The sequence below is a fragment of the Vespa crabro genome, chromosome 2 (assembly GCF_910589235.1).
Source record: "Vespa crabro chromosome 2, iyVesCrab1.2, whole genome shotgun sequence".
Taxonomy (NCBI): Eukaryota; Metazoa; Arthropoda; class Insecta; order Hymenoptera; family Vespidae; genus Vespa; species Vespa crabro.
In genome coordinates this window covers 14,522,101-14,548,663 of record NC_060956.1, presented here as the reverse complement: position 1 = coordinate 14,548,663, position 26,563 = coordinate 14,522,101, and the positions used below count along the sequence as shown (strand labels likewise).

The 26,563-nt window shown below is 36.9% G+C and overlaps 1 protein-coding gene across 1 annotated transcript; it reads left to right on the top strand.

Moving 5' to 3' along the window:
- The first annotated feature begins 115 nt into the window (after nt 1-115).
- Nucleotides 116-25,075, top strand: LOC124421564 (5'-3' exoribonuclease 2 homolog). The gene is made up of 17 exons (XM_046956885.1): nt 116-352; nt 642-769; nt 1,096-1,207; nt 1,288-1,461; nt 1,539-1,701; nt 1,798-2,258; nt 2,511-2,717; nt 2,794-2,952; nt 3,032-3,192; nt 3,276-3,444; nt 3,844-3,933; nt 4,056-4,212; nt 4,356-4,584; nt 4,682-4,888; nt 4,976-5,073; nt 23,812-24,053; nt 24,561-25,075. The coding sequence occupies exons 1-17, from the start codon at nt 278-280 to the stop codon at nt 24,618-24,620; spliced, it is 2,892 nt and encodes a 963-aa protein (XP_046812841.1). The 5' UTR covers nt 116-277; the 3' UTR covers nt 24,621-25,075.
- The last annotated feature ends 1,488 nt before the right edge of the window (nt 25,076-26,563 follow it).

Sequence of the window (26,563 nt, the reverse complement as noted above, 5' to 3'; positions counted from 1 at the left end):
CGACGCGACATCTGATTGTAACTAGGAAAGTTGTTGTCATTATACTTACACGACGTGCCGAGAGCTGACGACACTAGTCGCTACAATTGCACATACACTATTGCATTCTATGTTATATAGTGTTTAAAGCAACATATGCTTTTGGACATTCATGTATGTTTGAATATAGTGCGTGTAACACAAAAATTTTAAGATTATTTATCTATAGTGAATAATTTGTAAAAGGGAATCAAAATTCAACGATTATATTCTACTATAAAACAATATTAATGACGACATGGGTGTCCCGGCGTTTTTCCGATGGTTAAGTCGAAAATATCCTTCCATGATAGTGGAGTGTATAGAACAAAAGGTAGGTTAAATGATTTGTTCTTATTCATATTTAACTCATTATAACAATTATTTCAATATATTAATATCGTTTATTAAATAACGATTATTATCTATTGATCGAAATTTATTATATTTGCTACCAAAACAAGAATGAAAAATCTGTTGTCAAATTTTAAATGGAATGTTAGGTTATGATGTTAATTTATCTGAATGTTGTTCATATGGTTATTTCCGTGCATATGTATTTCTTTCTTATAAAAACTTGATTAAAAGGTTATAGTTATTAATATTACGTTTTATGTTAACAGCCAATAAACTCTAATGGAGTACATGTTCCTGTTAATTCTGCAGATCCAAATCCAAATGGGATTGAATTTGATAATTTATATTTGGATATGAATGGAATCATTCATCCATGTACCCATCCAGTAGATCAGTTAGTATATTAATTATAAGTTATTAATCCTTTGATTATTCTGGATTCCAGATTGAGTCAGGCAACATTAAATTTTGTTTCAATAAGTCTTGTGCCAAGTTGTTTACTAGAATTGTAAATACTTGATATAAATATATTTATGTAATAAATATGTTGTACTGTATTAGTTAGATGTTAAAATATCAAAATCATGGCGGACTATTTCATATTGACTGAAAATGGCCAAGTGCGGATTTACTGGAACAAAATAATGAGAATATATTGTAACTGCAAAGGATTAATTTTCATTTTATTTCATTTGAATAATGTTTGATGTTATATTATAGACCTGCACCAAAGAATGAGGAAGAAATGATGGAGGCTATTTTTGAATGTATTGACCGCTTGTTTCGTATTGTAAGACCCAGGAAGTTACTTTACATGGCTATAGATGGAGTTGTAAGTATTGACATATAATTAATATAAAAAGTTTGTATATAAATATTTGCTGATGCATTTAATACGTTATCATTGTACAGGCACCTAGGGCTAAAATGAATCAGCAAAGATCACGTCGTTTCCGTGCATCTAAAGAAACAAGCGAAAAACTTAATGAAATTCAAAGGGTACGCTCTGAATTAGCTTTAAAAGGAGCCGTATTACCACCAGAAAAGCCAAAAGAAGAGCACTTTGATAGCAACTGCATTACTCCAGTTTGTAAAATTATTATAAAAATTATTGTACTTGTTCAATATACAACTTAAAGATACAAAATAATTTGTTACTATAGGGCACTCCATTTATGGCAAGATTATCAAAATGTTTACATTATTATATACACGATCGTTTGAATAATGATCCTGGTTGGAGGGACATAAAAGTAATACTGAGCGATGCAAATGTTCCAGGAGAAGGAGAACACAAAATAATGGATTTTATTAGAAGACAAAGAGGTAAAATTATATTTTCAGAATATCGCATATAAATATCAAATCAAATGATCAATGAATGATGAATTAATTTCACAATTGTCTATTTTTCCTTTTTAGCTCAACCCAATCATAATCCTAATACACAGCATGTTTTGTGTGGTGCTGATGCTGATTTAATTATGTTGGGTCTTGCCACACATGAACCCAATTTTACTATTATTCGTGAAGAATTTAAACCGAATAAACCAAAACCATGTGATATATGTGGTCAATTAGGACATGAAATGCAAGAATGTACTGGCGCAGAACCTAATCAAAAAGAAGAAGACAATGCATTTTCCGCAGAATGTCAATATATATTTGTGCGATTAAATGTTTTAAGAGAATATTTAGAGAGAGAATTGCAAATGCCCAATCTACCGTTTAAATATGATTTTGAACGTGCTATAGACGATTGGGTTTTTATGTGTTTTTTTGTAGGAAATGATTTTCTACCTCATCTTCCGTCGTTGGAAATTAGAGAAGGAGCTATTGATAGGCTTGTAAATTTGTACAAAAAAGCTGTGTATAAAACAGGAGTATGTATATCTACTTTTTTTTTTTTATAATTCTTAATGTATATATTAAAGATTAAAAGTTAATAGAGAAAATACATATTATTAATTTATAACTATCAATTTAAATTGTGTTAAACATTTTATATTGTTGTTCGATATTAAAAAATCTCTATAAATAATATCAGAAAAACAATTGCGCTAATGTTTTTTTTATAAATATTAAAGAAATATGTTTAAGAAGTATTACTTGACAGATATTTATAAAAATCGCAGGGTTTCTTAACGGATAGTGGTGACATTAATTTGGATAGAGTGCAGGTGATAATGTCTGAACTTGGTGATGTAGAGGATGAAATTTTTAAAAAAAGGCAACAGAATGAATTGGCTTTTAAACAACGTGAGAAGGATAAGAAAAAAAGATTAAAAACACTTAGCAATTATAAACCAAAATGGATTCCTACAGGACAATTTGCACCTATGGTGAGTTTTGTATTTATTTTATTTTCTTTTTTCTTTTTAACATAATTATAAATATTTGGTATTATGGATATTCCAGCCATTAGGACAAACCGTTAAACCAGTTGAAAATGCACGCCATGAAGCTTATCAAATGCGCATGCAAAATCAGAATTATACCACTTGTTCGATTATGCAATCGGAACATGCATCGGTGGGTACAAATGTAACTGCACTCGAGAGTATGCTGCGTCCTGAGGTATACATATTTATTTTTTTATTTTCCTCTATTGACTTTGGTAATCTTGTATCGAATATATTGATTGTATTTTTGATAGGGTAAAAATGAGTTAAACAAACGCAAAATCGACGAAGTATCAGCGGATGATACTGACGATGACGATCGAGCACATGATGAAGTTAGACTTTGGGAAGATGGTTTTAAAGATCGTTATTATGAGTCAAAGTTTGACGTATCTCCCGACAATCTCGCATTTAGGTAATCAAATAATTTGATTAATAATTAATAATTTAAATGAGAATAGTTTCAAATGGCAAGTAGTAATATAATCTAATTTACAGAAACAATGTGGCCTTACAATATGTACGTGGTTTATGTTGGGTTTTACGTTATTATTATCAAGGTTGCGCTTCATGGAAATGGTATTTTCCATATCATTACGCACCTTTTGCAAGTGATTTTATTAATATAGGTGGTCTTTCTACAGAATTTGAGAAAGATACCGTACCAGTAAGTATATACGTATATTTCTTATATATACAAGATGTTTCAGAACATGTGGGTATAGCCATTCAGCATACTAAAATAAGAAAAGAGAAGTTCATATAAACACTTTTGTATTATATCAATTGTTCAATTGGTTTTTACAGAAATTGTTCGAAGTGAACAATAAAAGTTTTTGTTATCTTTAAAAATTGTTAGCCATGAAGAGAGCTGAACAATTGATATAATACGAAAACGGGTGTATCTCGAAATCAAGGCATATGTTCATAATATATTGGGCATATATTTATATGAATTATTTTTCTTATTTTAGTATGATAAATACACATTTTCTGAAATATTCTGTACATAAATATATTATTATATTAAGCGTATCGGTATACAATCCTATTCCTATTGTTATAGTTTCGTCCTTTAGAACAGCTGATGGGTGTATTTCCAGCAGCTAGTAGTATACATGTGCCACAATCATGGGCAAAATTAATGAGTGATCCAGTAAGTACTATAAGTATTATATATGTTGGTCTATGATAGAAAAATTTGTAAACATTTTCTATATAAAATCTATTGTAAAATATATTGAAAAAATTCTCTATATAAAAATCTATTAATTTTAGAAATCTCCGATCATAGATTTTTATCCAGAAGACTTCAAGATAGATCTTAATGGCAAAAAGTTTGCTTGGCAAGGCGTAGCTTTGCTTCCCTTTGTTGATGAAAAAAGACTGTTCAAGGCTTTAGAGCCTTATTACGACAGCTTAACGGACGCAGAAAGTAAATATTACTCACATTCGCGCGCGCAAGCACATTTTTTTTTATTTTACATATTTTTATATTTATTATACAATATTACATATTTATAAGAAAAAGAGTATAAGAGATATATTTATTTTACAATGAAAATTTATTTTTCTTAGAAAAACGAAATGTACGTGATGACGATCGATTGTATGTCGGTTTGGGAAATAGTGGATATAATTTTGTAAAAGGTCTTTATATGAATGGAGTGGGATTTGAAATTGAAACACCAGTACGTATAGATGGTATGAGAGGTATGGTGTTGTTGGCAGAGGATTGTATTGGAGATGGAGCTACATTACTTTCTCCAATCAATGGATTACCAGTGAGGAATAATAAAGTATATTGGTAAGTTCATTGAAAAATTTAACACTAATGATCTATTATATTCTAATTTATAACAATTATGATCTTTGTTCATATTACGTTATATATCTTTGTGCAGTGTACGTTTCCGGGATCCAAAGTACAATAGTAGTTTTATCTTTTCTACAAAAAAATTGAAAGGTGCTATAGAACCACCAAGAGTGTTGAAACCTCAAGACTTTGAACAAATGAATCGTAACAATGGTAATCAATGGAAGCCACAGATCGGCTTTACTCCTTCGACACGATTTGCATCTTTAAGCGAAGCTGGTCATCGAATGCTCGAGTAAGTTCGAATTGCAACTATTGATTATTTCTCTGTCTATCGATCGTTCGATTATATAAAATATATTTTTTCTTTTTTTTTTTTCAGTCATCACACGGGTTTTAATAGAGCACTACCGATGTATGGACACGTACCACCACCTCCGAGTGTTTATCAACATCAACAGCAATATCAACAGCATCACGGTAAGTTTGATTTTATTGCTTGATAATCATTAATTTAACTTTGTGTATCGCGAATGTCCAAGAGTTCGTTGATCGCCCTCGAGTATTCTTTGGTTTAACGATGTTGAGATTATCGGAGTAGAATGAAAATAGTACTTTATAAACGTCCGGTCGTCATAGATGAGCCACGTGTGTCTGGGTAGTAGTAAGGAACCCCTCATTGTTTTTTCCCTTCTCATAACTGTCGTTGTACTACGATCAGCCCTCTTTTATTGTTTTACGTTTTGCCCCTTTCTAACGTTGGACAAGGGAGGAAGACGATATCCCTCAGTCGTCTCGATGATGACCAAATTTGTAGAGAATTTATCCATTTTCATGAATAGAAAAAGAAAAGGTGGAAGAAGAGGAAGGTAAAAAAAGAACTAGAAGGAGAAGAAGAAGATAAAAAATGAAGAGATATACTTTAAAGTCGAGACAAAGTCGAGTCTCGTTCGAGGAAGGGCGCGTGCGCGCGCGCGACTAATCCGTTCGGAGAACAGGCTGGAAGGGAAGAAGGGGTATTGCAAGGCCGAGGGGTTCTCGTTCCGGATTAGCTCAAAGGGTAGTTCGTCACGTAGAGCGTGACTCCGGCCGTTTCGTTGTTTGGCACGTCGAGTCAAGCAACGGTTCCCCGGCTTTCGCCCAATTATAAAACAAACGCGGTGCACTCTGTAATTATCCAATTAGCGGATGTACCTCTCTTTCACCCTCATCCCCTTTCGCGTCACGATCGTTGTCGTCGTTGTCGTCGATTGCGTTGAGCTGCAAGTCCTATTCGCCGTTGGCAAAAGGAGAAACAAATGCTGACAACTCGTCATCGTCATTCGCCATTCTCCACGTCGTTATCGCGTTATTCGAATACTTCAAAAAATTCTACGAATAGTATTCCTCTTTCAAATCTATTTTTCAAAGTAACCATTTACAAACGATAGCTATGTTGTACGTAACTACGATAATTATTTCTATGAGATATTTTTCTATCTTAAAAACCTTTTTTACGATAAAAATTATTGAGATACTTTAATAATAAATTAATAATAACAACCAGTTAACTACTTGAAACCAGATTGGTTTCAAGGGGTTTTTATTAAAAATGTTTATTTAAAATTTTGTCGCATGTTTTATCTAATCTTTATTATGATTTTCATTATTACATACAATATGGTCATTATAGAAAAATAATTTTTATAAATAATTTAAACCCGAACATTAAAATATCTCAAAATGAAAAATATATGACTTAGATCATTTTTATAATTGCCGGTTCAATTGTAATAATGTTTTAGTGTTATTAGAAAAGCAATAATCTTTTCCGGAAAAGAATGGCTATCGGGCTACCATATCTTTGGTCACTTTCTTCTACGAAGGGTGGTCGGCACGCGGCACTGTTTCTGGCATTTACATCCCTCGGTAAATCAATCACACACGTTTGCCCGCAGCCGGCGTAACGTTTTGTTTTTACGTTCAAGTCCGCCGGATATAGGCACGCGCGCGCGTGTCTGCAGGTCACGCCTCTTCTGAGTGTCACGGTGTCAAGACCAAACTTCTCCCGTAATTCATCTTTCCACAAATTTTTCGGCTTTGCGTCATTTCTTCTCCGTTACTTTTTATTCTCGATTGAATTTCTTCAGAATTTGATCCGAAATTTGGTACCCGTAGATATATTCTTATGCGAGAAATATCTTCAAGATATATCTTTTTCGAATATCTTTATCAGTGTACGATGATCGTAAAAAAAAAAAAAAAAAAAAAAGAGAAGTTAATTTTATTAGAGCAAACAAAAGTAGTTTGTAAGTCTATTTCCATAAATTTTTCGGCTTTTCGTCGCTTCTTCTTTTTCTTTTTCTTTTTTTTTCCCCCAATCAATCAGGATCTTACTCGAGATTTGGTACATATATTATGGGAGTATCTTCGAGATACTACGTCGTAAACTCTTCTTCGAGTATTTTTATCGGTTGTGTATAACGTCGACGGATCGTCAAGAAAACGAGCTTCATGTAAGCAAGCAAAAGTGTATATCCTCTCCCTCTCTCTCTCTCTCTCTCTCTCTCTCTCTCTCTCTCCTCAGCAGGGGTGAAAGGCGATGAGAAGAGAAAGAGAGAAAGAAAGAGAGAGTAGAGAAAGAGAAAAAGAGAGAGAGAGAGAGACAGAGACAGAGACAGAGAGAGAGAGAGAGTGAGAAAGAGAGAAAGAGAGAAAGAGAGAAAGAGAAAAAAGGAAGGGTCTCGTCCATCCGTCCATCTTCTCGTCGTTGGGATGACAGGTGCCGGGCCCCTCGTTAGACAAATTAAGCTACGTTCCTGGCCTCTCGCCTCGTTGGTGGCAGAGCGTTGCTCTGTCTCTATTCATACGTCCTTTACTCTCTTCTCTGTCTCACGCGAGCTCGTTCGGGACTGGTTTCGAGTGGACTGCAAACACTCGTGCAGCAGCGGTAGCAGCGGCGGCGGTGGTGGCGACGGCAGCAGCAGCACCAACAGCAGCAGCAGAAACAGCAGCAAAATTCGAAACGTGCGAGCAATAGCAAGACGAGTCTTCTGATCTGAAGTTACGGGGAAAGAAAGAGCTACCGAATTGTGTATGAACAAATTACTTAGGATTTAATTAAGAGAATCATTCTACATTTTTTCTTCGATGTTTAGATTTTGACCCCACCAATTTACAAACCCACTTTTTAATCGTAAAAGATTCATTTCATAAATCGTTCTATTTCTTCTAAAATGAGCGTGCACGTTAATTTACATCGATAAATTAAATCGACGATTCAATTTCCGTAGTAAATTATAGTTAAGTATGAAAATGACGTGAAGTTAGTATTTGAATGTTCTTCTAAATAACATCTGTATTTATGGATGCATATGTCTCGTAAAAATTACCACCTCATCGATTATTTCTTTAACCACCGGACGAGTACGTCCGCTTATCGTTTCTCTCGCTTTCTCTCTTTCTCTCCTTCTTTTTTCGTGTCTCTTGAGAAACTACAAAAACGCCTACGCGAGGTATTACCCGTAATGTACGCGTCGTCCATTACACGCCATTATCCATCCATTAGTGCTTCGACGGTGAATTCAACGGTGGTCGAATCCAGAAGGGCCGTGCGATACGAACGAAGCTCCTTTATATTTCTCTCTCTCTCTCTTTCTCTTTCTGTCTCTTTCTTTTTCTTATTTTTTTTTTACTTATGGAGGAAGTAAAAGAAGACAAAAAAGTGAAAGACTGAGAGAAAGAAAGCAATCACGAGAGGAGACTACATCGAAGAGATAGCACGAATGACAGGAAGAAAGAGAGATAAAGGAGTCGTAGATGCCCGCAGTTTCCTCTCTCTCTCTTTCTCTCTCTCTCTCTAAACGTCCATTCATTCTTAGCCTATTCATATTACTCAAGTGGAGGCCTACCTGCGTAGCTATTTTATGGTAGGCCTATTAAGCTATAGAAGATCCATCGTGATTCACTTTCGAAGGTGAATCAAAATGAAGACACGATTCTTAGATCTTCGATCTAATACGTACATCAATTTTTTTATTTTTTTTTTTTTTTTATAGGCTTACTTGAGTTCGAAATCTCTAAAGGTACTAAAGGTTACTCGGAAAAAGTCGAGGTGTCGAGTAGGAGTAAGGATCGTAAATCGAGATTGAGATTCAGATCGAGATAGGATCGAACGTCATATGATGATATCGATAATACTACTCGTGCAGGCGGCAGCCTATGCTCTCTTCTTTTTTGGTTTGACGGCATCGGGGATGGATACGGTAGTCCCTCTTTAGCTCGATGCTTTTCGCTCTAAGTGTGGGGCTGACGGGCGTCACCGACAGCGCCGCGGCTAATTTCCCCGGCATTGAGCCGCATTGTGCTCTAAATCGGTCTTCCGCCTTTCCTAAGCCACCTACTGAAACTAGCATCCTTGACATAACGTGTTGTGTACACGCACACACACAAACACGTGATCAACCTTGATCGAGATCTGTTCGAAATTTTGATAACTTTTAATGGTTCGCTTTGCGTCGGCTAAGAATAAGAAATCGCTCGAGAATGCGTCGAGAACGAAACAGTGAGAAAGCGAGGGGGAGGGAGGGAGGGAGGGAGGGTGGGAGGGAGAGAGGGATTAAATGCAAGAAGAAGAAGAACAAGAAGAAGAGAGACACCGAGACTCGAGTCCCGTCGAGAGGGATCCTCCCTATCGTGAAGGGTCCACCGCGTAGACAGTCTCACTAATTACGCCGCGCCTCATTAGCGTGGAAGCCCGTTCTCGCTTAAGGACACGTACGCCCACTACTTTCTCTTTCTCTCTCTCTTTCTCTCTCTCTTTCTCTCTCTCTTTCTCTCTCTCTCTCTCTCTCTTTCTCTCTCTCTTTTTCTCTCTCTCTCTCTCTTTCTTTCTCTCTTTCTCTCTTTTTCGTTCTTCGACTTCGTCAAAGATACGGATTTGTTTCTCCCTCCGGAACAAGCGGAGGAAAGTAGAGACCTCTGTGACGCTCTTGGAGTCGTCAGTGCAAAAGGAAAAAGAAAAAGAAAAGAAAGAAGAAGAAGTATTAGCAATTAGAAAAGTTCTTTCTTATTCGTTCTCCGTGTAGAGTAAAGTTCGAAGAGGTACTTTTCTTATTAACACGGTTATATTTCCATGTATGATCGAAAAGAGATTAAAAAATGATCGATTTTCGATTTTTCATTTTTTTTTTTTTTTATATTAATGAATACAAACGCGAAGATCCTTCTATAATAAATAAAAAACTAAGAGTAAGAAATAGATATATAGATAGATAGAAAGAGGGATGGATAGATGGATGGATGGATAGATGGATAGATGGATAGATGGATAGATGGATAGATGGATAGATGGATAGATGGATAGATGGATAGATAGATAGATAGATAGATAGATAGATAGATGCTCGGCAAAGAGTCGCTTTGATTATCAATTCCTCGCCTGACCGATTTTCAGATTCCGCAAGAGCAATCACCGATTCTCGTTCTGGTCAATCCTAGAGGAGCGTGAAATTCTATTAAACCGTCTCGATTTACAGAACAGAGGGTTGTTCGCGCGATTTCTAGTGGTGAATGGAAAGTGAACGTCTCAACCCCAGTAACGTCCGATATATAGAATCTAAAGGGGTCAACGGATTGATTCGTTTGGACTTTTACTTAAACCCTAAACTTGTCTCTCCACCCCTATCATCAAATCGATATCTCATCGAACTTTGATTTATTATAATAGTTATCTATTACCTATGCGCCATCATTATTGTTATACAAGGGGAAACTTATCGAGAGGTATTCAATCGCTGACGATATCATCATACTTTTAATGTTTCATTACATTTTCTAGAAATGGATAATATCTACTTATATAAAAAAGAAAAAAAAATGAAATGAAATAAAATAAAGTAGAGATGCAATTTCAAAACAATGATAGTTTTATAATGAATAGAGTATAGTATGGAGTAGTCATAATGCCACTCAAAACAAGCTTTAAACGGACGAGTCACCTTCGAATAGGCTCAAAGAGTCGAAGACGAGTGCGTCATCTTGAATTACATCCCCGTGACCTAGCTCGAATACGTTTGCAAACGACTACTTTACACAAATGGAAATGCATCAGCATCATTGTGAAGAGTCCGAACGCTCTTCCATTTCTTTCTTCGTTGATATTCAACTACAGATGAATAGTGGACCTTTTTCATACCTTCTTTAATCTATAATACCACATATAAGAAGTAAATGGTGCGTATTTCCGAGACACAGAAGAGGATGCCTAAAGGTTTTTCTTTCAACCTAACTTTCTCCTTCTATTTCTTATTGTCAAGGATCACTCGGTACACCTGTTCTTTAACCTTTAATTTTCCTTTCCCATTATTCTCTCGCTTTCCTTTCTTCGTAGCATCCTTGTTGATCAGAGTGGCGCAATGGAGTTTGCACGATTCTTACTCTTCGAGAGCATAATATCTTCGAGAAAAAGATTTTTCAAGATAAAAGATTCCATCGATAAAAATCGTTCTGTGCTTGGATTAGAAAAAAGAAAAAAGAAAAAAAAACAGAAAAATACGAAAACGATCGGAAGAATAAAAACGATCGTAATGGGATATCTGGCCTTTAAAGCTAGTAGTACTAACTAACTATAGGCTTTTTATAATTGATTTTCGCAAAAAGTAGTCAGTTATTCCAACTAAAGGAGAAGGGAATGAGAAAAAGAAAGAAGAAACATAGGCATTCATTTGAGGGGCTAATTTTTCCGTTTTCGAGTCTTATTTGATAAAAAAGAATAGATAGATAGAGAGAGAGAGAGAGAGAGAGAGAGAGAGAGAGAGAGAGAGAGAGAGAGAGAGAGAGAGAGAGAGAGAGAGAGAGAGAGAGAGAGAGAGAGAGAGAGAGAGAGAGAGAGAGAGAGAGAGAAAGAAGACGGTTTTTACGTGCTGTTAAGCGTATCTCATTGCGCTAAGAAAAATCATCGTCGCGATCAAGATTTCTTCCTACTTCTCTTCTTCTTCCTCTTTCTCCGTCGGCCCGTTTCTTTCTTCGCTTTCATTCCAATTAACCTTGAAGCCACGAAGCGGCCAGGAGTCTCGCCGCAGGATGCGAGGGAGAACCAACGTATAAAGGGTGCAGTCGAATGAGATTAATTCAGAATCGACGACGAGTTTTTTTCCTCCCTCAGTACACGCATGCACGCGCATACGATGGAGTAGAAGGAGACGGCGAACAGTTTCTCTCCCTCTCTCTTTCTCTCTTCGAACAACAAGCAAAGAAGCGCACAAAGCTATGATTTCTTTTGAATCACCCATTTCCTCTAGTCCCACTTTGGGAAAGAAAAAGAAAAAGAAGTAAAAAAAGAAAGGAAAAAACAGAAAAAAAGAAAAAAAAAGAAATTAAAAAGAAAAAAATCATAATCAAAAGAAAATAAATTCTCGTTAGTTTCTCCAAAAATCTAAGGACATTTTCGATCGAATTTTTCGATCACAATGTAAAACATCTATAAGTGTTTCACGCCGATGGTTAAGGGAGTCGAGTTCACTTCGTTTTTTATGTTTTTTCCCGAAAGAGGAGGAATCTTGGAAAAGTTCGAAAGAAAATTGTTCTCAGTACGTAACATTCCGATCTTCCGACGATATCCTCACGCTCGGATAGATTTAGAAGCCTGCTCGAGTATTCGAAGCGCATTTGTAATATCGAGAAACCACAGAAGAAAGTGGTACCTACTCGAAATCCAAGTTCTGTAGTCCGGGCGGATCGCATATGGGAGGGAAAGAGGGAGGAAAAAGGTTTGAAGAAAAGGTGAACCGTCTTTGGGTGCCGAGGGTGCGGTTTTCCACCTCATTTCCGCGAGAACCGAGGGAACGAGCTTACCTTCTGGGCCAGCGCCACTACCTCTTTTTAAAGTACGACTTCTTTTTTCTTCCTTTTCTTCTCACGATTTTTTCCTCGTTATGCCTTTTGCCGAGCATCGAACAGCCTAGGATGATCCATCTAAATCGGATTTACGAGGCGTTGCGTCCTTCCATACACTACCACGTCATTCCTATTTCTATAGAGAGAAATGTTACAGAGAGACAGAGAGACAGAGAGACAGAGAAACAGAGAGACAGAGAGACAGAGAGAGAGAGAGAGAGAGAGAGAGAGAGAGAGAGAGAGAGAGAGAGAGAGAGAGAGAGAGAGAGAGAAATTCATCTCCTTTTCTCCAAAAGCCATGTTCTTTACTCTTTTTCTCGCGTGAAGAGAAAGAAAAAAAAAAAGATAAAAGTTATTTTTATCGAGTTACTTCTTTCTCTTCTCTTACCGACTAGTAGAACATGGTTCCGACAAGAAACGGAAGTACAATCACCGGGGGAACGCTCTTCGATTGGCAGATCCATGACGGGTCTCGATTACCGCGGTCGGTATCGAGTTACGGATCCGGGCAAGCTCTTTTACCTCCGTCCTTTCCAAAGAGAACAGAGTGCAATCTAGTTTTCGTCCCAACGACTTGTTGACCCATCGTCTTCGTTTCCTTCCGAAGGATCTAATTTCATCGTTTCTACGACTCAACGCCTTCGAACGGTGTGGCTTGTCAACAGGTTTACCCGCAGGACTTCATGGAATGCTGCCGTTGATCTTGTTCGAGAATAGAATGTTCTTTTTTGCCTCGAAGAATTTCATTCGTCCGAGTATCTACTTTTTTTTTTTATTTCTTTTGTTTTTATCTCTTATTTTTTCAAGCCACGACAATCCCTTGTATCTATAGAGCGAGTTATCCACCTATAACAGATATAGAAGAAGATCGTATCTTCGTATTAACGAAGAAAAGAGTGACTCTCGATTCAGAAAGAAAGAAGGAAAGAAAAAAGAGAGGGAGAAAGAGAAAGAGAGAGAGAGAGAGAGAGAGAGAGAGAGAGAGAGAGAGAGAGAGAGAGAGAGAGAGAAACTACCGCCTTCGTGCACACCCGCACTCAAACTTAACTCCAGTGCCTTCGAAGAGCTCTTGATCTCGCAATCCGTACGAAAGTCTCGCGGTACATAGAACGATGAGAGACGTGGTGTGAGGAGTAGGGGTAGAAAGGGGAGAGAGTGGGCGGGAAGAAGAGGAGGAGAAAGGAGGGAAGAGAGGAGACGAGACGCGATATTCCTCTCGGTGTAGCGTTTGGAGGAGAAGTCGACAACGACGACAGCGACGTCGCCGACGACGCCGACGATTCTCTTTGTAAGAGCGGATCCTGATGGGTTGCGGAGAGGGGCATATTTACAACGAGAAAAGAGGAGAAGCCAGATGGTGGCAGGAGGAAGGAAGAGAGGGGAGGGGGTGGCCATGGAAGAGGCACGAGGTAGAGGACGATGGGTGTGAAGCATCCTCGACAGTTCTAGGATACTCCTTGCCGGTATCCTGGGGTCCTCGGTGCATAAGGACCATCCTCGGTCTCTTCTTCTACTTCGCAATGTACCTACTCTCCTTCCCGATCTTGACTCTATCCTTTTCCATTCAATTCTCTCTCTTTCTCTCTCTCTCTCTCTCTCTCTTTTTCTCTTTCTTTCTATCTTTCTGTCTCTTTCCTTCTTTCTTTTCTTCGTTTCTTCACGCACCCACGTAACTAAATTCTTCTTTAGATTTCTGATTTTCCTTTTTCGATATTCCAATTTTCCTCTCTCTTTTCTCTTTTTTCTTTCCTTCGTTTTATCATGTTTCCTATTTAATGCTCTACCTAGTCACCTACTTAATATTTACTCTACTTTATCTTATACGTTCCTCGATATCTTGAGTTTTTTTTACTTTTATCAGGGGAGGAATCTCTTTTATTCTCTCTATCTGTTACCTTTTACAGGAAATGAATTTTTTTCTTCGTAAAATCGAATCGCCATATATATATATATATATATATATATATATATATATATATATATATATATATGTAAAGAAAGAATGTTAAGCATTCATTTTATATATTTTAATTTATTTTTAGCCTGAATATATAAATTTATATTACTATTGATCGTATCATACAAATTGACGTTATTATGCAATAACCATGAATAGGTCACTATCATTTGACCGTCATTATCAAATATGGGTATGAAAGAGGGAATTTGATATTAGGCTGTGATAAAGTATGATAGTCAAAGAAAACATAAAATATTATCTATACTTTTTTCTTAATTTTTAACAGTTAAATATTAATCAACTCTCTCCTTATTAGTCCGTAATTTATTGGATATCTTTCTACATTATATTATATTATCGGAAATCCCTTAGATCGTTCTTAATGGGAATAATATGTTTTCATCAGTCATATAAGCAAAAACAAAAAAAAAACGAAAAATCTGTTTTTTCTCGATCAATCGAGAAAATTATTGATTTCTCACTGAAAGAAGAAAACGGTCGAATCGCCGATCGTCGTAGCCCTTTTGGACGGCACGGGCCAGTGCTACTGAATCTCTTCGCAGGTGTACAAGTAGCTGTGTTGATTTATTTGATAAATGAGTAGTGGATAGGGCTTAAAGCGGGTGAGAGTGAGCGAGCGAGCGCGTGAGCAAGCTAGAAAGAGAGAGAGACAGAAAGAGAGAGAGAGAGAGAGAAAGAGAGAGAGAAAGAGAGAGAGGCCTCTCCAGCGGAGAGTCCTACAACGCTGAGCGCACTACTCTTTCACTCTTCTGCTTGCTCCCTCTCTACACTTTTTTTTCTCGCTCTCTCAAATCAAACGTAGTACGAGAGTTGGACCGGTATAGGTCCCAAGAGCACAACTTGAACGCTCACCGGGCCGAGTTTGCACTTTATTTGCCTCTGCCTTGCGCTTTCTATTATCCATATTTTCGTTGAGTTCCGTTGAGCACGTTTAATGGAAGAGTTTCCTAGGTAGTAAATCATATCTTCGTATTCGATCTCCAATCTTACGAGGGATTTTTGATGTTCGACTAAAGTCTATTAATGTAAGATCGAACGTTAAATGAAAAATATTCATCGTTTAAAAGCCGTTTCGTGTTAACATAAATTCATAATTTTATCGTTTTATAATATATATATACATATATATATATATATATATATATATATATATATATATATATATATATATATATATGTAAATATCTTCGATAGTCTTGATTTAGCCTTGACACGATCGAGACTCGATTTGATATCGACTGATTATGAATGAATTTCGCAAGCTAATTAAAATAGAAATAAATTTTTTTTTTTAAGAGCGTTATATATTTCCCGTCGCATCTACCAATACCATGTTAGCAAATTTTTTCCAGTATTTTCATTCGTCTCTTTCATTCGCCAGAATGCTAAAATATTGACTTTTGACGAAAGAGGAAGAAAGAGAGAGAGAGAGAAGAGGGGGAGGGAGAGAGAGAGAAAGAAAGCAAGCAAGCAAGCAAGAAAGAGAGATGGTTCGATTTAACGGGTCGTGTTTAAACGTAATCGGTAGTCCGTACAAATTAGGGACGGACGTCCTATTGTTTCTGAACAATATCAGAGGGATTACTCTGTTCGTATATACGGAAACGTCTGTCTCTCTGATTGTCCATCCCTCTCCATTAGGTATACATGTCTTCCTCTGAAGCCAATATTCAAGCATCTAAAATATCGTAGTGAGAGGAGTACGATTTATTCGACAGAAACCGGAGATATAAGGATCGCTCGCTCTTCTTGAGAGATCCCAAGTCGGTTTTCAACAAGAGAGACGTTGCTTGGAGACGATATTTTTCGGCTTGGAGAGACAGGGACCGAGAGCGAGTGTTAGAGAATGAGAATGAGAATGAGAGAGAGAGAGAGAGAGAGAGAGAGAGAGAGAGAGAGAGAGAGAGAGAGAGAGAGAGAGAGAGAGAGAGAAGAACCATCGGAATCAGCGTTTCTCGTCATCGTCGATGAATAATTAATGCGGTTAATGAATTAAACATTATCCGTTGGCGAAAGAAATTCTCGAGTGAGTACGCTGTAGTTAAATATTGGCTGTGTCACTGCTTCGATTTAAACTTCTCTCGAAGAATCATCCGGTATTTCGTGAAAAAGGGCACCAAATTGATATTACCTTTACAGTTTTATTCTTGCAATATACGAGGATCTTTAACAGGATGAGTTTGACATAAAGGAAATAACATAAACGTATACAATTGGATCGTATTCGATTGGTCATTGGTTTAAAAAAAAAGAAATTATAAAATCTGTCTCTCGGTGTAATACCTTTCACGAGAAGCAGGTTGGAGGCGCCGATAAAGGCGTCAGATAAGGCGCCGTCGTTGATTGGATCACCGCGAGAAATCGATATCCCTCGACCCCCTCGTCTCTCTCTCTCTCTCTATCTTTCTCTTTCTCAACAATATGGAAAAGGAGGTCCGCCAAGAGGGTGGCCACCCTCCGACGTACTTTCGCTCCTACTCTCTCTCTCTCTCTCTCTCTCTCATTCTCTAGCTTTCTCATTCTCTCTCTCTCTCTCTCTCTCATTCTCTACCTTTCTCTACCTTTCTCTCTCTCATTCTCTACCTTTCTCTCTCTCTCTCTCTCTCTCTCTCTCTCTCTCTCTCTCTCTCATCCGTTTTCGCTCTTCGCGTTCCTCCTTCTGGGCACCGGTAGAAGCATCGTGGTGGCTGCCTCCAATTTCCCCGCGACGTGCTCCTGGAGGATTCTCGAGTGGCCTCTCATCGCCCTCCGGACCATCCAACCGAGCTCTGTCCGGCAGTCTCCATGCCAACACCCGCTCGATAAATTTATTGGTCGCTTCTGACACGAGTGTACCCTGCTTTTATCTTTCTCTCTCTCTCTCTCTCTCTCTCTCTCTCTCTCTCTCTATTTATCTATCTATCTATCTATCTATCTATCTATCTATCTACCAATCTATATATCTATCTATCTATCTCCCTCTCTATCTTTATCTCTCTAATTTTTTATCTCTCTCTCACTCTCTCTCTCTCTTTCTTTTCCTCCCTCGTTTCTCTCCTCTCTTTCTTCTCTTGTTTTTCTTCGAAAGACTTCGTGCGTTAAATTGAAAGAAGAACATACGATTTTGTTCGATTTACATTTTCACATAGCAAATTTTCATATATAGCTTTAAATCGATTAATCACTAAGAAAGAAAAAAGAAAAATTATTTTTTCCGGAAAGGATCACGTAAATAAATAAATAAATAAATAAATAAATAAATGAATGAATGAATGAATGAATGAATGAATGAATAAATAAATAAATAAAATAACACCAAGATATCAAATCATAAAAGTTAGTAAAACTAATAGTAAAGATTTGTCTCTCTTTCTGTTTCTCTTTCTCCCTTCTTACACGATGGTTACTCTCTCGTATTATATCGCGAAATAGGGTTCAAATCAATCCGACTTCCCCCTTTGCAAAATTGTAAATAAATTAGGAGCCGAACGATCAGAAGAGTCAACACGTTACTCGCGAGCGGCCGTGCGCACCGAGTTGCCCTCTTGCGCGTATATACTCACACGTACGCACTCACACACACACATACACACATATCCATAAGTATATAAGTGTGCGGCGATATCGTAGGTGTATATTTGCGTGTGGTCGTATACTTCCAGAGATGTACGTAACGCGTAGTTTCAACGCACACGCGCACGTAATTTCTTGTGGGACGCATGCGCGGTAGAAGAAGAGGTGGAGGAGGAAGATGAAGAGGAGGAGGAGGAGGAATAGAAGGAGAAGGAGGATGGTTACGTAGGAGGGTAGGAGGAGGAAGTGTGGGTGAACGGTAGGCGTGCGCAGCGAGCGAAAAGGTTGGAAGGCGCGAGGGAGATTCGCCACGCCGCGTCGCACTGGGGCGGTAGCGGATGAGGGGTGAAGGAAGAAGGAGGAGGAGGAGGGTAAGAGAGAGGGGGGAAGACAGAGACAGAGAAAGGGGACACAGACACGGAACTAACACAATCTCGATGCGTTTATTAACGCACGTTGCACGGTGGGGTTTGCTGTGCCAGCATCGGCTGTGCGGCAAGCAGGCAGGGTCAAGTGTTTCTCTCCGTCCTCGTCCGATCGTCGCTCTTTCCGTTCCCTCCTCTATACCCTGCCTTTACCCTCTACCCTATACCACCTTTACCCCGTCGTCGTTCCACCACTTAGAAAGTTTCCGTACCGCACCAGCAGTCCGTGCCGCAACTCGCTACACCCACCGAACAAAATTCGATGTCCTGTCTACCTTCTTCTTCTTCTTCTTCTTCTTTTTCCTCCTACTCCTCCACTTCCTCCTCCTCTTCTTCTTCCTCCTCTTCCTCTTCTTCCTTCTCTTCTTCTTCTCCAAGGTCATCTTTTTATTATTTTTTGCTTCTTCTCGTAACGAAGAAAATATCCATGAATGGTGATCATGCGTAGAAATCAGAGAATTTCCTACCCTCTCGTACTTGAACTTTATCGGCAATTGAATCGAAGAATGGCCGTAACAATTTTGCTGGAAGAAAACGTTGGTTTTGTTCTTCAGCATACGCGTCACGAATAGAAAAGCGAAGAATAAGCAAGAGAGCGCGCTCTCCTGCACGCAGCCTAGCGTTTTTCTCTCGAGCGTTTCACTTCGTCGAAAGAGCGCTTAGGAGAAAAACAGAGAAAGAGAGAGAGAGGGAGAGAGAGGAGGGGGTAGAGAGTGAGGGAAAGAGTGAGAGGTGGGGGGTAAACGTTTCTTTTTTTTTCCTTTCCTTTCGTTTAGTTTCGCTGGCTGACTCGTCGAGGCGCTAGAAGGGCCGTCTTCAAGGGCCTTCGTTTCCAGTGGCTAAAGAGCGAAGGAGAGAGTAAGAGAGAAAGAGAGAAAGAGGGAAATCTTTCTTTCTTTCTTTCTTTTTCCTTCATTTTTTTTCTCGTCCATTCTCTTTCTCTGCTTCGAAAAGTCGCGCAAGAAGATTGAAAGGAAGAGAGACATGGACATAGAAGAAAAAAGGTTAGCCCCAGGATGAGAGGCGAAAGAGGAATTATTTTCTCGAGTCGGCTGGCAAGTTAACTGGCTTCATGGGGGAAAGGCCTCTTTATTTTTCGTTCCTGTTCGGTAGCTTGTAGCCGCTTTTACAACCACTAGTTCTATCGAATGTGCTGGATCGCAAATGGTGGAAAGTAAAGTTTGGAAGAGGAGTTGAGGGTGGCGGGGGATAGGGCGGGGGAGGATGACGAAAGGGCTAGCGAACAAAGACGTCAGAAATTGCGCGCGAGTGGTACTTGGAAGGCAGTACTACGCCATTTTGCCGCTGCAGCTACCGTTTTTCTTCAAGGATGCATTCGCTAAGACGGAAGCACGTAAAATTTCTCTATAAATTTCAGTCTATCAAGACTTTCAATGTTGATAATTTACTAGAAATATAATTCTTAATATATAACCTCGAGTTAGGGATCAAGCTTGGCAAACGTCAATGTTTACATTTATCTATAATTTCGTTTGATCTACATACGAGTAACTTGTTAACCTTGACCCTACACTTTCTACCCCACTCCCGCCTCTCCTCTTTTTTCGTTTCTTTTCGTCTTCTTTTTCTTTTTTCTTCTTTTTTTTTTTTATAGAAATCGCTATCCTTTCGTCTTACACAAACATTATTCTTCTTGAGTCGTGCCTCTGGCCTTATATACTTAGGTGGGTGTAAGTAAACATTGTACAGCACGTGTAAGTAAAAGGTAAGCTAAATAAGCGACTCTTCTCTCTCTCTCTCTTTCTCTTCCTTTTTTTCTTTCTCTTTTTTCTTACTCTAACTCTTTTTTTTATGTGCTCAGATACGCGCTAGGAGAAGCGTGTACAAAGTGTCTCTTAACCAGCAATGTCTGGCTTTTCATTCGAGTTAGTCGGTTGGCCATACTTCTCTCTCTCTCTCTCTCTCTCTCTCTCTCTCTTTCTCTCTCTCTCTCTCTTTCTCCCTATTTCTCCCTTTTTCCGTCGCTCTCAACGAAAATGCGGTAAAAGAATTCTAATTCTTTGTCTAAAAAACTAAAAAAGAAAAGAAAAGAAAAAGAAAAAAAGAAAACCCCATATCTCTCATTGTACTTGTCATTTCTCTTTATCTATTTTAATGGCTGCGTATTTTTCAATCCTAGAAAATGAATTCTTATTATCTTGTATATATGATTTTTTTCGTCGACTTTGTAAAGTAAATCTTTGCGAATTAAAAGATCTAAGATAGAAGACTATTCTCATTGAATATCGAAAAAGTTTACAACTTATGTTAGAGATCGTTTCAATCGTTTCGTAGATCCACATTTTTTTCTCATAGAAACGAAATCGGTGGAAGAACAAAAGAGAAGGAAGGAGAAAAGCGGGAGAGAAAAAATGTGCAAAGCAATATCGAAACGCGGGGAGGAAAAGTTGGGTAGGAACAGAAAAGTGTAATTTCAGTTTGAAACAGGACTGGCAAAGAGAGAAAGAGAGAGAAACCGACCCACATCGAGGTTTCGAGTGTTTGTATTGCTGACGCGGCGATCCAATCCAATCCAATACCCATGCCAGATAGGCAGCTATATAGTACAAGCGCATTTACCTACACACACATATATATATATATATGTATATAATATATATATATATATATATATATATATATATATATAAGTATATATATATCTATATGAATGTACATATAAACGAATATTTCTCTCTTTTTCTCTTTCTTTCGCCATGTTCACTCTCATTTAATCTTTCTCTCCGATTTCAAATATATGTAATTACGTGGTGGATACTTAACAGTACGTTTCCCAGAATCTCCATTGGGTATAGCTGCTAGTCGCATTGGGTATCTACTTTGTTCGTAATTAATCGATCTATCTTGAAAGTTCGTTTGTCTGAAATCTGATGTTTATTATTCGCGAATAAATGTTAACTAGATAATTTAGTTTATATTTATAAAATAAAAAATAAAATAAAAAATAAAATGAAATAAAATGAAATGAAAAATAGAAATTTTTGCTGTGGGAGAATATTAGGAGTATACAAATTTTTTTCCTTTGTTTTTTATTTATTTATTTATTTTTATTTTTTTTTTTCTATCGTCATAAAGTGAAAAGCTTAATTAAGTAGGTAGGTAGGTAGGTAGGTAAGGAAAAGAAAAGAAAAGAAAAGGGGGTACATTTGGGCCTGTAACGATTTTGGTGCAGCTCGATGATTTCGAGAAGAGGGATTGGAACGATCGGACGTGCGTCCCGTACGTCTCCTATTATCATAAACGCAACAATAACGAGGGATGATCCGACATGTAAACTGTTAAACCCATCCTACCTTCTCTGTCTTTCTCTATCCTTCTATCTGGTGCGCCCGCGCGCGCCTACCCGAGGTGAGCTACGGGGGACGAGAGTGAGGATTAGCGTTCCGTTCCCGTTGCTTGCTACGTATTGCTTGGAATTCACTGGGGGATGTTATTGTTGGCCGCTGAGCGAGAGAGAGACAGACAGATAGACAGACAGACAGATAGATAGAGAAAGAGAGAAAGAGAACGAATGAGGGCGAGAGCAAGAATACAAGGAGAAATACGGCGGAAGCACAACGGCTTTGCCTACTAGTAGTAGTCGAAGAGAACGGGAGACCCTATAAACTGGCGTGTACGACGAACGAGACCACCCCTTCGACCCTCGATAGTATCGACGCTGTTTGCCGCCTCCCATTAGGAGCTCGATTGAGCCAAACTATACGCTTATCGTGCGTCACTGATAATCCGTCTTCCGATTTACTTCGTAGGTAATTCGTTGTGGCTCTATGTATTTCACTCTGTACGAATTTCAAACTGAAATCCTTTGTTTTTATAAAAAAGGATCCAATCGATTCTCGGAAGTTCTTTCATTACGATTAGTATTTTGATAAATTCATCGAAATTTGTAATCCTTTTAATATAGATTGTAGACGGTGTTTTTGTACGCAAATATGTAAGAAATATAGATCTTCGTTAACGATGTCGTCACGTTCAATTGACTGTGTAATTAGGTAAGATCTCGATGAAAATTAATCGATCCTTCCTTTGGTCAGGTTACATCAAACGAATATCACTCATGTTCTTTCTCAAACCTCCATCCCCACTTAACATCGTTTCTCTTATTTCAAATTCCCCTTGACTCTTTGGTAAAGTGCACGATTTCGCATTTCGCAAACAGACTTATAAATATTCATAAGGGTAGTAGTAGTAAAAGAAGAAGCAGGAGTTAGAGACAGAGAGAGATGGAGAGAGAGAGAGAGAGAGAGAGAAAGAGAGAGAGAGAGAGAAAGAGAGAGAGAGAGAGAAAGAGAAAGGGAAGAAGGGTCGGCGCTTTTTGTTCTTTTGTCAGCGCGATCATTATATCGTGCCCTTAATTTCTTCTTTTTTTCTTTTCCATTTTTTTTCTCTTTTCTTTTTCCTTTTATTTTTTCTTCTCCACCGTCCTGCTCGTGGAACGCGCGTAGGTGTATAGGAAAAAAGAAAGAAGGAAAGAGAAAAATGAAAGGATTCGAATAGACGAATGTACAAGGCGAAGCACGTTTCATGAAGCGATGAACTTGGTGAACGCTGCCGCGTGCTGCATGTTGCCCTTTCGAAAATCCGTTATTAGCATTGCCAAGCGACGTTATGACGTTTCGTGATGCTGACAAACACGATGCGTCTCCCTCTTCTTCTCCCCCGCCTTGCTCACTCCCTCACACGATCTTCTCTCTTTTTCTAGTAGTCGCGACGTCATACAACACGCGTTGTATTATTTGATGGATGGCAGGACACGCGCCGGCACGTTCCTATTCACCTACGTTCGAATATTGTCTATTTCTTTCTCTCTCTCTCTCTCTCTCTCTCTCTCTCTCTCTCTCTCTCTCTCTCTCTCTCTCTCTCTCTCTATCTTTCTCTCTTTTCAACGCCTCGTAGAAGGTAGTAAATACTTCGATAACCTAGGGCTGAGTAGAAATTCTTAATCGCGTCTACTTGGTAAATTCATAAAGCTTGCATTCGGCTATCTTAATGTTCGATTTACGATATTTCTAATTATTAATAGACGAATAAACTTTTATTTGTTTAGCTCTTTATTATTTGATCTGTGTTGAAATTATTTGTCTAAACTAATATATATATCAGACATATATGTAGATTTGACCTATGAATGTATTTTTTTATTTAAGGTATTATTTTATACTTATATATGTATTATTGTTATGAATATATATAATAGGAATTTTTTTTTATTAAATATTATAATAGTATATATGATATATAATACCTCATATTTTTTATATATTTATAAGGTATTAATAATACCTCAAATATATGTATATATATATTAATGTTATACATGTTTGTTGGTTCATTTGGCAAATCAATCTATTTTTTATACTTCAGGATATCATAGTGGATATCAATCGAGATCGGGAGGATATAACACCGCTAGTTCAAGTGGATCCTCCTCGTTATCGTCGGGGCCATGGGCTAGTGGCTATGGTCCGGCACCTCAGTATCTTCAACACCGATCCATAGAATATCGTCAGCAACAAAGACATCCTTACTCACACCAGCAACATCAAGCCCGAAATGGAAACAATTATCAATCTTCTCAGAAAAATTATCATGGTTATCAACAAAGGGTAAGTTATTTTTATTATTTCGATAATCGTTATAATTTTTGAATCTTAGAATTCTGAAATGGAAATTTAGAAATTAAATTTTAAATATATATATCTATCGATTACGACATTGTATATATTAACTTTTATTTTTCCGATTGGTTTATAAAAATCCTTGACATTTGAGCCAGTAATTGTGAAGGTAATCTGCCATTTCAGATATTAAATGACAATTTCGTCGCACGTTATTCTTAAAATGTATATATTTGTAAATTACATAGAAGAATTACTTTTCAAAAATAAATATATTTATATTACTTATTTTTTTCTGTTTGTCATCATAGAAATATAATTTTTGAATAATTCAAACTAAAATGTCAAAATATCTGAAAATAAGAAATATATGATTTGGATCATTTTCATAATCACTGACTTGTTTCTCGTAAATCGTTTATTTATTCGAAATTTCTTGCTTCATAATTATATATCTATATCTACTTATATTAATCTAATTTTTTGTTATTTTAGAATGGCAATTCTGATCGATATGGAGGTGGTAGCGGAGGAAGTAGTGGGTGGAGACGATAAATGAATTACTTTTATCCTTTTCATGACGTTCGCTCTGATATTTTTTTATATTCTATTTTATGTCTTTTTAAATCGCATAATAGATTAAATTAGATAATCGAATTAACAGTGTAATAAAATAGCGGAACGTATGATTATAATGCCGATGTGAATAATTCTTATTAACCTTTTTGTTATTATTAACAATCGAACCATCTTTTATTTTAAAAGATGATAGAGAGTAACATATCTGTGTTCACGGTAGCGTTCGAACGCCATAGCATTCGATGTAGTTCTTACGTGTTAAACGTACATCATACATAATAAATGCATAATTTCATATGTATGTAGATTAGAATCAGGAAAAAAAATTGCAATCTGCAAAAAAAATTGTGTTCGTTTTTTTTTTATATATATATATAAATTTATGTTAACTTGAAGCAATTTATCAAGGGAACAAAAAGGGTTTTTTTAACGAGAGATATATTATATATATATATATATATATATATATATATATATATATATATATATATATGTATTTGTTTGTAATTCATAAGAGAATGGTATGTTAATTAAATCTAAGAAAGCATTCAAAACGAGTCTAATCTAAACATTAAAATTAAAACATACATTTATTTAGTTTACAAATTATAATGCATTTGTTATATATGTGATTGTTTTCAATATGTGTGGATTTATATATTCAATAAATGTTTAATATATATCTTTTATTTTTTTTGTATGAAATCTGTTGAAAAATTTTTCTAGATACGATTCGTTTTCGCTTGCGATCTATTTTTTGTTACATATCTCTCTATTGAAACCATTAATCTTAAATATCAATTAATTTGCATAATATTTCATACTTCTTGAATACAGTAATATTGTCGTTTATCATATTCATATTTTTATTATAGAATATTTTTCTCTTTTTTTTTCTTCTTTTTATTTCAATCTAGAAAAAAAATTTCTCTCGACTATCATAACATTCTAAGCGTTTTATCGTCTTACTTTTTATACGAATGTCTTTGTAGGTAAAACGCAAGACAATCGGCCGATCTGTTCGATGGCAGTTGTGTTTAACGATTGTATTACGATAGGCAAATAGTTATTGTTCATATTGTACATAAACATACAAATAATATACATTATCCGCTATAAAATAATCTATTAAATTAGAGACGTGTATTATATTAATTATTCCTTAAACCCTTTACCTCTGTTCACCCTTATTATATCTAATTATAACAACATATGTATTTGCATGGGGAATAATAATAATAATAAAAAGAAAAAAGAAAATAAAAGAAGGCAAGAGCAAGAAACAAAAATGCCATACAATTTATGAAGAACGTGAGTTATTTTGAGTATATTAAGACGATATCGACTCGGATCTTGATTTTGATGAAGTTATACAAAGAAAAGGCAGTAACATAAGATATATCGTAACGCAACGTACGAAGGAAGAAACCAGACGGTCTCTTGCACATCTGGTACCGGGAGCCGAGCGAGCATTGAACCAGAGAGTGCCACTCGAGAAAACAATAGCGCGCAGCGCTCTTGTTCTCTCTCTCTCTCTTTCTTTTTTCTTTCTCTTCTCCAGTTTTTTTCTCTCTTTCTCTCTCTCTCTCTCTCTTTCTCCCTTTTTCTCCTTATTCTCTTACTATCGTCACCCTGAAATCTGGATCCAACATAGCTAAAGCAGAGGCGGTCCGCGTACTGCGTGAATGGAAGCGCGCGATTTCTTCGCTGAAAAAAAAAAAGAAAAAAGTGTCCAGGCAACTTGCAGCTTCTTTAACTCTTTTTTTCCGTTCCCCTTTATTTCGTTCATTTGTTCTCCGTCTAACTTATATCGAGATCGATTTGAATAAAAAAGATTTTAAAACGATTAACTTTTAATTACAATACAAATTTTTCCCCAAATTTTTAAACGAAACATTTGCAAATCCAATATCTTTTCA

What these genes read in the sequence shown, in the direction of transcription:
- LOC124421564 (XM_046956885.1), top strand. Translation starts at nt 278, where the DNA reads ATGGGTGTCCCGGCGTTTTTCCGATGGTTAAGTCGAAAATATCCTTCC. An exon ending in AAGCTGTGTATAAAACAGGA is followed by an intron (nt 2,259 to 2,510) that starts GTATGTATATCT and finishes TAAAAATCGCAG; the next exon opens with GGTTTCTTAACGGATAGTGG. An exon ending in CCCGACAATCTCGCATTTAG is followed by an intron (nt 3,193 to 3,275) that starts GTAATCAAATAA and finishes TCTAATTTACAG; the next exon opens with AAACAATGTGGCCTTACAAT.